At 43.7% G+C, this 14,279-nt stretch overlaps 1 protein-coding gene across 4 annotated transcripts in view; it reads left to right on the forward strand.

Annotated features, from left to right (window-relative positions):
* Positions 1 to 13,299, forward strand: part of KCNQ2 (potassium voltage-gated channel subfamily Q member 2) — a 183,771-nt gene extending 170,472 nt beyond the window's left edge. For all 4 annotated transcript variants that reach the window (XM_068263700.1, XM_068263696.1, XM_068263697.1 and 1 more), the window contains 2 exons: positions 1,612 to 1,735; positions 8,568 to 13,299. In XM_068263700.1, the coding sequence (XP_068119801.1) occupies positions 1,612 to 1,735; positions 8,568 to 9,305 (862 nt within the window). In that variant the 3' untranslated portion in view covers positions 9,306 to 13,299. The remainder of the gene's footprint in view (positions 1 to 1,611; positions 1,736 to 8,567) is intronic.
* The last annotated feature ends 980 nt before the right edge of the window (positions 13,300 to 14,279 follow it).

The raw sequence follows: 14,279 nt of genomic DNA on the forward strand, positions 1-14,279 counted from the left end.
CGGTATGGGCCCACGTAAAAGCACAAGTCTCCTGTACATATTTTTTTTATTGGTTGGCTACCGATAAAGAGTGGACATAGTGTGAACTGACCTTAAAGGACATGCGAGGTGAAAATAAACTGATGAGAAAACAATTGTATCTATCCTCCTCCAAAAAATGACTTTATTAGATATCCCAGTTTTATTTTTTATTTAAATCTAGTTTTTACTGTTTCATTGTCTCTGCTCAATGACACCTTCATTGAAGTTTGCTAGAACTCAAATCTATGAATTATTGACCCCTTTCTCCCGCTCTCAGAAGCCATTTGCTGACAGGAAAGTGTTTTATAGCTTATCGGGGAGGGTTATGTTATAGTCCGACCTGATACCTGATTTTTAACTCTTTCAGGCATTGAAAGAAAAAAAAAAGGAACACAGCCTAGTTATTTGTTTGCCTAGCTCTGTACATACACATGTCTGTCTCATCATGTCACATGTCACCTTGGGTGTCCTTTAAAGCAAGCAGATTGCATTACTGATCAGGGCCCCATTTGATGTCATTTTAAACATTTTTTTATTATTATTATTAGAAGTACATTAACACTTCAACCATTAACCATCCAAAATGTAGCATCATGCGTTACTCCAGTGGAACACTTAGAAGCAACTAGATTTGAGAAACCAACAGATAAATCCTCAAAACTCCTGAGAGTCTTCGTGAGCAGAGACGTGAGACTCTTCCCAATTGTACACGACGGTGCGCTTTGGCCTGTAGATCAGGCTTCTGTCATAGGCTGTTGCTTTGTGCCTTGCAGTATCCTGGCCTTTCCTCATCCTTTTTGCTGTCACTGTGTCTGTCCGTGTCCTTTCCATCTTGGACCCCCTTACCCACCCATCATTAAATGCACGTGTCCCCATCACATGTCATGCCGGCTGGTAGGAGCCGCTCTGCATTAAACTGTGACACAGATGTGATGAACGTTACAAAGAGATGTGGGAATTGTTACCTGTAGATGATGTGGACCAGAACAGTCAATGGAAGAGTTTCCCAAGAGTGGACTTTTCACCAGTGTCCAATCAAAGTGTACTTTGTAACTAAAAACCGTTCTTGGAAGAACTACACCATTACTCCATCAAGACCATTAGCCTCATTTGGTGTTAGAACTTCTTGTATTGATGGAACTGTAAGATAAGACTGTGACTCAAATTCGAGTCCTGTTTTTGATCCCTGACAACCGTTTTGAAGGCCAATTTGTGGTTCAAATTTTCAGTTCCCTACTGAATCCCAAATTGGTTACGCTAGAACCAAGGTTCTCAAATTATATTGTAATTCAAGTGAGCATTGAACTCTTGATGGACTCTTCAACTGGCTGCTTTTGGGATCTTCTTTAGTTCCATGCTGTTAGGTATTAGGCTTGTGTTAGCGGACTTGTTTCTGATGCCTTGGTAGATGCTGTAGTAGATTCTAGCGTAGAAAGTTCCTGGTACTAAAGCTTGATTTGAAGTGGACCTGCCTCTTGGTGGGAGAAGAGAACCTATCTCTTCATCCAATAGAGCAGAAGCAAATCCTCACTTGTCTAGACTTGTGACTAATCTCTGTGCTTTCTGGGGTATCTCTTCTCTTTCGGGTAGAGTGGACCAGATAGTCGGAAGAGGAGGTTCCATCACAGAAAAAGACAGGACAAAAGGAGGAACAGAACCAGAAATGCCTGAAGACCCAAGCATGATGGGCCGTTTGGGCAAGGTGGAGAAGCAGGTGAGATGCTTTGACCAAGTTATATTATTTTTATAATGTGACCCATTGGCTACCAATGCAACCACCATTGTATTCACAATCATAAGTGGAAGGAAGAAACCAGTAAAAGGAATTAGGGCCTAATTCCACTAGCCACAAACCTCAACCTCCTTCTGCACATGATTTTGGTTGCGGATTTTAATTTAAATCAATAGGCTGCATCCGAAAAGTGGGCGGCAGAAAAAAAAATAGCTGTACATGGAATGGGAAAGGATACAGATGTGAATCAGCATGGGAAATGGGCATGGTAGCCCAATGGAAATGTGCCCTTAATGCTCAAAACATTTCTCATGAGTTTTCTCACCATAATCTCGCCCTTATTTAGTAAGCTTTTTTTCACAGTTTTCTCACAGTTTTCCCAGCAGCTTATCCACAAAATATTACAAAAGAGTAGATAAGAAATATAAGTAACCTTCTGTGTACTCCCCCTCCCCCCTAAAATTCCAGACAATTTTGACCTTTCCGCTGTGTCGCTATTGATACAGCAATAAGTTTGTGTATTAAACGAACACTATCACAAACAATGGGCAGTTAAAATCTGACAGAACTGACCGGTTTTGGGCCAGTCCATCTCTTCATGGGGGATTCTCATGGTTTTCTTTGTTTTCAACAGCCTTTCCTGAACAGTATTATAACTGCCAAAATAGTAAGAGACCAGGCAGCCTCCCTAATCACTTGCACACTATTATGTCCGTTAGATTTTGCAACTGCTGTTCAGGAAATGCTTTTGAAAACAAAGAAAACCCTGAGAATCCCTCATGAGGGGATGTACTCTGTTGGTTCTGCCTACTTTTTTCGCAATAGTGGCCGTTCAAAGTGATACATATATTTTTTTCCAAGAATTGTTACATTTTATTGCCACTTTACAGGGAAATATGGGTGTAAATGCAGTATGTGTATATATATATATATATATATTTTCATTTTACTCCTTTCCTAATTTTCACACAAGTGCCACAGTTATAAAATATACAAATGTAATATACAAATGTGTATTATTTGGCTTGTTCCAGGTTAAAATGATGCCACATATGCAATATTTCATTACTAGTGCATGTAGTGCTTCATTATCACCAGCCTATGCATTTGTAGCGATTGGATGTGATTTCTGGGGTGCACAGTTTGGGGACCCCGGTGCCATGCAGATGCTATGCTGAGCAGCAGCATAGTGATGCATCCGGAGCAGTGCTTTTCAGTGCTGCTAGATTTAGGCGCAGTCAGCGCCACCATAGATAAAGGGAATCACATCTACAGCGGCGCTCAGTGAGTAACGTCGGCGCCGTCAGAAGACGGAGCCGAAGTTGCTTAAAAACACAATAGTTCGGCCTTCAGCAATCGTTGGAAGCCGAATTATATAATTCCCCCACTATCCATGGCAGCCTGGAGGGGGAATAGTAATTAACACGGCCGGGACTTGTGCAGAAGCAGGATAAGCCATATACCGGCTGTATCCTGCGCCCAAGTCTACCGGCGCCAATTTCAAATGTATGCTGATGCTTCTATACAGCGTCTGGTCCCTGAAATGACGTCCTAGTGATCGCATCTGATCGGGCAGCCGTTACAAGTTTCCATGAATCTTAAGGCCAAGTACAAAGGTGAAACTCGATAAATTAGAATATTTTGCAAAAGTCCATTTATTTCAGTAATTCAACTTAAAAGGTTAAATGAATACACTGCTCGAAAAAAAAATAAAGGGAACACAAAAATACAACTATTTAGATCAGAATGAATTAAATATTCTTATTAAATACTTCAATCTTTACATAGTTGAATGTGGTGACAACGAAATCACACAAAAGTGTGTGTGTGTGTGTGTGTGTGTGTGTGTGTGTGTGTGTGTGTGTGTGTGTGTGTGTGTGTGTGTGTGTGTGTGTGTGTGTGTGTGTGTGTGTGTGTCGCCTCCACATGCCTGTATGACCTCCCTACAACACCTGGGCATGCTCCTGATGAGGTTGTTGATGGTTTCTTGTGGCATCTTCTCCTAGACCTGGACTAAAGCATCCACCAACTCCTGGACAGTCTGTGGTGCAACGTGGTGTTGGGGATGGAGCGAGACATGATATCCCAGATGTGCTCAGTTGGATTCAGGTCTGGGGAATGGGGGGGGGGGGGGGGGGTTAGTCCATAGCATCAATGCTATGAAACTGCTGACACACTCCAGCCGCATGAAGTCTAGTATTGTCTTGCATTAATAAGAATCCAGGGCCAAATGCACCAGCATATGGTCTCACAAGGGGTCTGAGGATCTCATCTTTGTACCTAAAGGCAGTCAGGCTACCTCTGGTCAGCACATGGAGGGCTGTGCTGAGCCCCCAAAGAAGTGCCAAACCATTACTGACCCACTGCCAAATCGGTCATGCTGGAGGATGTTGCAGGCCGTAGAACGTTCTCCACAGCATTTCCAGGCTATGTAACATGTGTTCAGTGTGAACCCGCTTTTATCTGTGAAGAGCACAGGGCGCCAGTGGTGAATTTGCCAATATTGGTGTTCTTTCAGAAATGCCAAACGTCCTGCACGGTGTTAAGCTGTAAGCACATCTCCCACCTGTGGACGTCTAGCCCTGATAACACCCTCATGGAGTGTTTCTGACCGTTTGAGCAGACACATGCACATTTGTGGCCTGCTGGAGGTAATTTTGCAGCACTCCTCCTATTCCTATTGCACAAAGGCGAAGGTAGCCGTACTGCTGCTGGGCTGTTGCCCTCCTACGGCCTTCTCCACGTCTCCTGATATACTGGCCTGTCTCCTGGTAGTGCCTCCATGCTCTGTTCACTACGCTGACAGACACAGCAAACCTTCTTGTCACAGCTCGCACTGATGTGCCATCCTGGATGAGCTGCACTTAAGTTACTTGTGTGAGTCGAAGACTCAGTCTCATGCCATCACTAGAGTGAAAGCACCGCCAGCATTCAAAAGTGACCAAAACATCAACCAGAAAGCATAGGAACTGAGTCTGTAAGTGGTCTGTGGTCACCAGTGGCGTAGCATTCAGTATAGCCACCATAGCGTTGCTATGGGGCCCTTGGGATCCCTACGCCACAGGGGCTCGTGCAGAGGCAGAGGACTTTTTCTTTTGTTTTTTTTATAAATGATTATGCCGTCCCCAGGCCCCCGACCAGGCTTCCCGGGCCCCCCCCCCCCCCCATAATTTCAGAACAGCGGCGCCATGCCGCCCTCCCCCGGCCCCCCTCCTCTGATAAGGTGGCTGGTGAGGAGGGGGACCACGTGGCGGCGCATTGAACCTCCCTGGCGGCCGGGCCGACACTTACTGTATAGTTCCAGCCAGGGAGGGAGGAAGAAGGAGGAGACAGCAGGACGAGTCAGAGACAGAGTTGGGCCGAACCTCCGATTTTAGGTTCGCGAACTTCCGCGAAAGGTTCGGTTCGTGAAAAAGTTCGCGAACCGCAATAGACTTCAATGGGGAGGCGAACTTTGAAAGTTTTAAAAAATTCTACTGGCTGGAAAAATGATAGAAAACATGTTTCAAAAGCTCTAATACCTGGAGCCACACTGCTGGAGGACCCGCCCACCCTCCCTCTTTTAAGCAAGGTCCTTTATACTATTTGCCTGCCTACACTAATTAGTTATGGGACAGCTGCTACACACTCTGCTAGGGAGATTTTAATTGGCCTCCTCCCTCCTCCCTGGCCTTCTCTTTTGTGTTCAACAGTTGTCCAAAGAGAACCCCAGATAGCCAGGTAGATTCATATCTCTCTCTTTTCCTAACACTGCTACTGCCTATAGAGCATGCAATAGTGGCTGCAGCTCTGGTCCTTTGAGTCCGCCAGGAGAAAAGCATGATATAAATGTTATTTGTCTTGTCTACTTTTTCTCTTGTATTGAGCATAAATAGTAAATTTTAGGCCATCAATTTCAGGCCAGCTTCAGTTGGTATAGTGGTTAGTGTGCTTGTCCACCATACAGTGAGACCCAGGTTCAAATCCCAGCCAATGTGAGTTGGCTTTTATGCTACAAATCCTTAAAGGGAACCTAAACGGAGAAGGATATGGATTTTTCCTTTTAAAATAATATCAGTTGCCTGAATCGCCTGCTGATCCTGTGTCTCTAATACTTTTAGCCACAGCCCCTGAACAAGCATGCAGATCAGGTGCTCTGACTGAAGTCAGACTGGATTAGCTGCATGCTTGTTTCAGGGTGTGATTCAGCCACTATTGCAGTCACAAAGATCAGCTGGACTGCCAGGCAACTGGTATTGTTTACAGGAAACATCCATATCACTCTCAGTTAAGGTTCCCTTTAAAGGAGAACTGTAGTGAAAGGTATATGGAGGCTACCATATTGATTTCCTTTTAAGCAATACCAGTTACCTGGCTATCCTGCAGATCCTCTGCCTTCAATACTTTTAGCCCTAGACCCTGAACAAGCATGCAGCAGATCTGGTGTTTGACATTTTTGTAAGATCTGACAAGATTAGCTGCATGCTTGTTTCTGGTGTGATTCACACTACTGCAGCCAAATAGATCAGCAGGGCTGCCAGGCAACTGGTATAGCTTAAAAGGAAATCAATATGGCAGCCTCCATATACCTCTCACTACAGTTCTCCTTTAAGCAACCTAATGGTTCTTTTGCATTGAGCATAAATGTTAAATTTTAGGCTAGCTTCACTTACTACTGTAGTGGTACAGTGCTTAGGGTGACGTGCCCACCACACAGTGAGATCTGGGTTCGATTCCCAGCTATGGTATGATGTATACTGGTTTTTAAAATAGTATAATTCCCTGGCAGAAGAGACCCTCCTCCCTCCGGTAGGAGGGAATAGGTAGAAGGGTGGAGGGTGGAGGAGGCCAATTAAAATCTCCCTAGCAGAGTGTGTAGCGGCTGTCCCATAATTAATTAGTGTAGGCAGACAACTGAGTAAAATGGTATAAAGGACCTAGCTTGAAGGGAGGGTGGGCGGGTTCTCTAGCACTGAGAGCAGTGTGTTTGACAATAACATGTCTGCTGACAGTGATATGGAGGGTCAAAATTTTGCTCTAATAGAGCATTATGGGGCGAATCGAACTAACGCAAAAGTTCGCCTGATGCAGGCGAACGCGAACCCCCAAAGTTCGCCTGGAACCGTTCGCAGGCGAACCGTTCGGCCCAACTCTAGTCAGAGAGAGAGTCTCAGTCTCTCTCTCTCGGACACTCAGACGTCACGTGGTGCGACCAGAAGGCAGGAGGAAGCGGACCAGCTACGTCGAGGAGGAGAGCGGAGCACACTGACCCGACCCCACCGTCCCCCACTCGAGGAGGAGAGCGGAGCACACCGACCCGACCCCACCGTCCCACGCAAGCTGGCAAGGCAGCTGCAGATTGTAAGTATTTTGCTGCCATGTGCCTCAGCTCAGTGCCTGGTGCTGCTGCCTGCAGTGGACGGAGGTGGGTGGGTCATGGGGCCGGCCCGGGGGACTTGCTGGCTGCGGGGGGGGGGGGGGGGGGAATAGGGCAGGGGAGACAGTTACTGCTGCGGGGGAGGATGGGGGAAAGAGAGAGTTGATGGCTGCTGGGGGGGGGGGGAGATGGGGGAGAGAATTGCTGGCCGCTGTGGGGGGGATGGGGGAGAGAGTTGATCGCTGCTGGGGGGGGGGAGGAATTTGCTATGGGGCCCAGTCATTTCTAGCTACGCCCCTGGTGGTCACCACCTGCAGAACCACTCCTTTATTGGGGATGTCTTGCTAATTGCCTATAATTTCCACCTGTTGTCTGTTCCATTTGAGCAACAGCATGTGAAATTGATTCTCAAACAGTGTCGCTACCCAAGCAGACAGTTTGATTTCTCAGAAGTGTGATTGACTGAGTTATTGTTTGTGTTCCCTTTATTTATTTACTTTTTCTGAGCAGTGTATATGAAATAGGAACCCTTTGCAGGTGTTTTGGATGAATTAGCCCATTAGAGTCTGACACTTTGGCCTCAATTCACTAAACTTATCTCCTGTCTTTAATAACTCTTCTAGAGTTGTTACCATGGTGATAAGGCATGTAGTATTCAGGAAACATTTTACCTCAGGCAAGCCTAAAGTTAACTCTTCTGTCTTTAAATTAACTCTCCAATCCTTAAAATAACTCCAGAGTTAAAGACAAGCTGTTAATTAGCTGCATGTGAAAATAACTACAGAGGAGGTAAATTAACTACAGGAGAGGTAACTTAAGGAATGAAGAGGTAAGATAACTCTCACATGTGGAGGTAAGTTTTCTCTTGCCTTATTATCTCTAGCATGATCTTAGTGAATTGAGGCCTTTGAGTTTAGAATATTGAACATTTTCACAATATTGTAATGGGCTGAGATTTTGATTTTGGGGTTTTCATAAGCTGTAAGCCATAATCATCCAAATTATAACAAATAAAGGCATAAGAGTTTTGCCTGTAGGTGACACAAGGGGTTAATTAGATAGGTAGGGCTTAACATTGAACTACAGGGGGACAAAAAAAAAACTACTTTAACCGCTTGAGGACCACAGGCTTACACCCCCCTGGTGAACAAGCCATTTTTTACAATTCAGCACTCTGCAACTTTAACAGTTTGCTGCACGGGCATGGATAACCCGTCTAAACCCTATTGCGCCCTCCTATTGACTAACCTTAGCTGGGCACAAAAGGCTCCTTAATCAGTTATGCCCATTTTCACACATTTGTATGTCTATAAGTGATCTGCTCCTTAACTAGACATTACAGCGCCCATTGAATAGTTAGTTGCAATGGGATTTTTCACAGGGCCCCTCTTAGATTTGGCGCTGGATGCCAGTATACTGTGGTTGGTGAAGAATAACTACTGTGTTCTTTGTGTGCAGGTTCTCTCAATGGAGAAGAAGCTAGACTTCCTGGTAAACATCTACATGCAGAGAATGGGAATACCACCTTCAGAAACTGAGGCTTACTTTGGATCCAAGGATCGTGAGCCGGCACCACCATATCACAGTCCCGAGGATAGCCGGGATCCTGTAGATAAGAACAGCTGCAGCATCACCAAGATAATTCGCTCCACAAGCTCAGTGGGCCAAAAAAACTTTAGTGCACCACCCAATCAAGGGGTATCTTCCACCCCTTATTGTCCGCCGTCCACCTCTTGGCAACAGCAGCAGCCACAGCCACAACATCGGCACAGTCATGGTTCCTCTCCGGTTGGTGACCCAGGCTCCATGGTCAGGATTCCTCCTCCCCCTTCACATGAGCGTTCATTTTCTGCCTACGGAGGGAGCAGGTTGGGGTCAGGAGAAGAGGGAATAGGCAAAAATCGAGACACGACCGCCCTGAGAGATAGTGATACCTCCATATCTATACCATCTGTAGACCACGAAGAATTGGAGCGTTCTTTTAGTGGCTTCAGCATCTCCCAGTCTAAGGAGAACCTGGAAGTTTTGAACAATGGGGCAGTGGCAGGTCCTGGCCCCACAGGAAGGGTTCGTCCTTACATTGCGGAGGGAGAGTCTGACACGGACTCAGACCTCTGCACCCCGTGTGGCCCACCTCCCAGGTCAGCTACAGGAGATGGACCTTATGGAGATATGGCATGGCCAGCTGGCAAGTAGACTGGCATCTGAGATTCTTTTGGACCTGTATAGTTACTGGCAACAAGCCATTAATGTAATGCGCCCAATAAAAATGGCCTCCTTATCGGCTTCCTCTTTAAAAGGTGCAACCACATCCATTAATTTAGCAGCAGATGTGGCTAAGCGTTTTTGTTTCCAAGTTTGTTAGGGCAAGAAATGTCCTTCAATAGAAACTGCCTTGTTGTGGGAAACTGGTAACTTATTATTCTGTTATGCTTACATTAGGTTTAGAGTTGTATAAACCACCAGTTAATAGGATACTATACTTAAAATTTCTTTATTGAACAGGTTTCCTAAGATTGTGTTATCCCCTAATAGTTAGACCTTCCACTCTCATTTTTATACCGTACACTTTTGTCCTACTTGGTGGACCCTTAGAATGGTCTTCCGCACCATCTCTTGTTTACAGGACACCCACAACTTCACAGTCCTCTTTATGTGGGTAGAGTTTACTGCGTCTTTGTAATGTCATCTCATAAGTCTGTATTTTTACCTGTACAGTTTTCAGAACTAGGTATACCCCAACATCCTACACACACAACTACCAACATCTAGTTACTCTCCCTCTTGCCGAGTTAACGGTCTCTTTTTCTGACATGTACAGATATTGCACTGGACTATTCTCCATTTATGTATATCTTTCTCAAAATCGATTACTGCATTTTTGTGTAGGATGACCTTTTCAGGCCTCCTCCGTGTGTGTACAGATCTGTCAATGAGACTTTTAGAACTTTACATGCGTATAAACACCATTTACCAACAACCTATTTTCTAATAGACTGTCAGGTTTTGTGGACAGTGTAACTGTGTAAAAATGGGGTCTTCCATTCTACTGTGGTGGGACTTCCCTGGCTGTCTATAGCTTTTACTTTTTTTGCTTGGCAGACAAGATTCTATGAGCTTATTGCCTTATAAGTAAGTGGCCAGCTGTTCATAGAAAGAACCAGCGACGAAGGGTTAGAGAAGATGTAGCCTACCAGCGTCCCCTTTGGCTGCTGCTAGTTCCCTTCTACCAGACACCATTTATGAATGTAAATAGTTACTCATCATTGAATGGAGGCAAAAAACAATAAGTGTTTATGGGTTGTGTTGGGTTTAGCGATGACGTAACAACTTTGGTTGAAACCAAAGGCCCTCTTTTCATTTCTTCGACTTTACTTCTCATCTACGGAGACAAAGAAACCTCAAACATTAATTTTATAAACGTGTAAACTTTTCAAATAAGTCTTTTCTATTGAACTTAATTCTGGTTCTCAAGGTGTTTAAGAAGCTTGTTAAACACTTCAGGGGCTTAATCCTGAGTAGCGAATAATTATCTTTTTTTTTTTTTCTACAAAGTAAACACGTGATAAGGAAGCTGCCAGATTCGCTAATAACATTGCAGTATAATGACTGACCAACAAACCCAAAACATATCATGTTTACGTAAGAACTTTTTTGGAAGCAACCCCCTTCCCACCTTTTGCATGAAACAGGCTGAGTCTGACCACCGCATGTGAACAGCGACATTGTATATAAGCTTCAAAAAATGTATATACACAACTCGGTTGCCTTATTTTGTTCTGTGGTCTGTAGAAGACGCTAACGTGTCCTCCTATAATGTAGATTAGATATTTTTATTATACGCAGTAACCTATTAATAGTTTGTAGTTTGTTACTTGTAGATAAAGTTTGACACTTTTGAAGGTTCTCGCAGGAAGGTAATATGTAAATGAGGGCTTTTTATAATAATATATGCAAGGAATGTATATACTACTGAGTTTTGAAAGCGGACGTGCTAACCGAGTGCAATAGCAGAAGATAATTTATGAAAATTTGGACTGCAGGTTCCATTTTGTAACCCGTCCTTGGAAAGGGATTAGTTTCTGTGGGACATAGGTACTTTTTTTGGAGCACCCGTTATCTATGTATGAAATGTATTTTACAATTAAGCTGATGATGATGCATGGTTCAGTTAATAAGCTTCTCCAGTTTTAAGTCATTAATGGTAAAAATCCGCCCATAGTCTCAATGGTTTGTGTAGACTTGGACCGTTTGACGTTATCTGGCTCATAAGTTTAAGGGAGGGAATTTTTCTGTTATCTCTTCCCAGCTTTCACTTTCACAATCTTTCGTCCACCACTTCCTGTTCACCCCCACATACACCATTTTTGGCTTTATAGAAAACTATAATCTACAGCTCCTCATTCAACCTCTATAAAAGGGCTTAGGACCACTGCTAATCTACATATACACCTCTGTCATCATGCATGTTTGGGGGGCAACTTCCTCTGGACTTTCCAAAACTTGTAGTGATTGGACAAGGATCATCCAGAATTACTGTTTTTGTTCAAATTTAGAATTAAACTACATACAATGAACATATGAAGTGTTTTAAGTGGTTCACTAACAGAATATTAGTAGAGCATATGTCATAGTTGAGTTAAGAAGAGACATTGATTTGTGAAACCTTGTTTTCTTGACAATGGTTCCTGTCCCTTCAAAGTGAACTTTAACTTTTGAACTTTGTATTAACTCAAAGACCAAGGTTAAGGAAAGTGCATCTTACAAGTATGAGCAGTAGGTAATTCCATAGAATGCTTGAAAAATAATTAACATGTATAGTAATGATCTGGTTGTAGGTGATGCAGAAGTGCATGATGGAGTCAATCCTAGATCTTACCTAACACAGCTAAATAAGAAAGGAGGTGATTGAGCATGAATTGGTGTGCAAAAGAAAATAATGTAAACTTTGCAGAAACTGCTAGTAGTGACCAGTAGTTGAGTTGTCCTCCTTGGGATTTGGGTTGCTGTGATTGTGGCCATCTGTATAGGAACTATAGAAAGGTTAGGTGATGTGGTTGCACCTTTGGTTGCTGGAGGAACATTCATGGAGAGAAGATCCAGAACAGTGCTGAGGAGTTCTCCACATACAAAGCTCAGGTTCAGTGCTTTGATGGGCACAGGAATGCTTCATATTTACTACTTTCTAGCCTTTTGGACTTAAAGGGTCAACTGGGAGACAATGACTTCATTTTTATGGTTAAAAGGAAAAATAAAACAAAATAAAAAAAAACTTTACTGGCCACTTCTGCTTTGGCTGCCCCTAACCAATCATTGGCCCACTGTCTTTGCATTACAGCCTTGGCTTTATGTTGCACTTATTCTTTCCAAAGAAACTGTTTACATAATTGCCTTTTATTTTTGTAAATTACGGTTCTGTAATGGGGTCTTACACAAGGCCCTGTCTATGGCTTTGCTATCTCAGGCAAGGCCTTCGACAGGTTTACTGCACTGCTGCATCTTGGGATTTTTCTGCACCTTGTGCATGGCTGTCAGACCGTGATGGCTTTTTGCTACGCTGTTCCCCCCCCTCCCTTTTTTGTTACGTTATGCATTGTGAGTTTTGGGCCTTAACCAAGCAACTGCTACAATCGCATGCAACATCTACACGGCTGTCTGCCAGATGCTGTGGCAGGAAAGTGGTTAATGGCAAGTGAAAAGGAATGACTTCTGTTCAATATTAGAGGCGTTCGGTCATTGCTGTGCAATTTCTTATCCATCATTAAAAGGGCAAGGTGCTGGCTTATTAAAAGCTCATTCCATACAAATAAGGACTTTGATATCATTGATAATGAGGCAAGCCGTCTGAGTCAGAGTAAAAGAATGACTTGCACTGGATTTCTTGGACAGTCTCAGCAACCAAATTCTTCCTTTTATTGTCCCACTGAAGTATGGAAGAACTTGCTTGCTGTAATCACCACGGACTGCCTGAGATAGTTCTTCTCTCAGAAGAAAAGAACTCCAGGATTTGCCTTCCAAGATGTTCATTGGCCAGTTTGCTTCTCTGCAAGACCTATGAGGTTGTCAAAAGTAGACTTGATTGTTTCTTCTCTAGTGCAACTACGTGAAGACCAAGTTTAGGCACCGTTTTTTCTATATCTGTTTAATAAAACATTATTTCAACTTATGGAGACTCTGAAGTCTCCCGAAAATGAGGTTTTTACTTTAAAAACCTCATTAACATTATTGTTCCTCTTAAAACTCAGCAGAACCGCGGCTGAAAACCCCCTCAATCACCCCAAACTCACGGGGGTACATCGCGGGCTCCTTCCGCATAGAGGCAGCGCAGCTCTGCCTCTATGCGCGTCAATCATCCCGGATTGTCGCCTCTCACCCACCCCTCTGTCTTCCTTCACGGAGAGGGGCAGAGGCGGATATACGTGCTGATTGATGCGCATAGAGGCGGCAGCAAAATCCATGACCAAGAAAGTCGTGGATTTTGCCTGCCGTGTACCCCCGTGAGTTTGGGGTGATTGAGGGGGTTTTCAGCAGCGGTTCTGCAGCATTTTAAGAGGGACAATAATCTTAACGAGGTTCTTAAAGTAAAAACCTCATTTTCGGGAGACTTCAGAGTCTCTTCAAAGGTTTTGTAAAAAAAATATTTATAGCTTATGAAAAATAAAAAAGAGAAAATTCATATTCATATCTCCTGATGCCCTTCACAATAGCCTCCACATTGCTTGCTGGCTCCCAGTCATGACTCCCTACTAGAAATTGCTCGGTGTGATAGGCTATGAATTAGCAGGGAGGCGTGGCTCCAGATCGCAGAGCAATTGCACGTCCTTCTGCAATACCATGTGATTAAAGGGGGTATGTTTGTGGCTCACTCGGAGCTTTCAGCTGTTGCCCACAAAGGTTTAGTCGATCCATGCATTGGCATAGCACGTTTTTCTTTTGTATTTTTTTGGGGAAAAAAACTAAACATAATTTGTAAAGTGTTTTATTAAATGAATATGAAGAAATGCCTAAATCTGGGCTTCAGATATTATTTACCTTACTCGGTAATACCAGATGTTTCAGGTATCAAAAACACTAAAATGAAATTGGGGTCAAATCCGTTAGACTGGAACTGGCAAATCCTTACAATATTCAAGAGACAGCCACTCTGAAAAGATGGCCAATCTGAAAGCC

This window comes from Hyperolius riggenbachi, chromosome 12, assembly GCF_040937935.1.
Source record: "Hyperolius riggenbachi isolate aHypRig1 chromosome 12, aHypRig1.pri, whole genome shotgun sequence".
NCBI lineage: Eukaryota > Metazoa > Chordata > Amphibia > Anura > Hyperoliidae > Hyperolius > Hyperolius riggenbachi.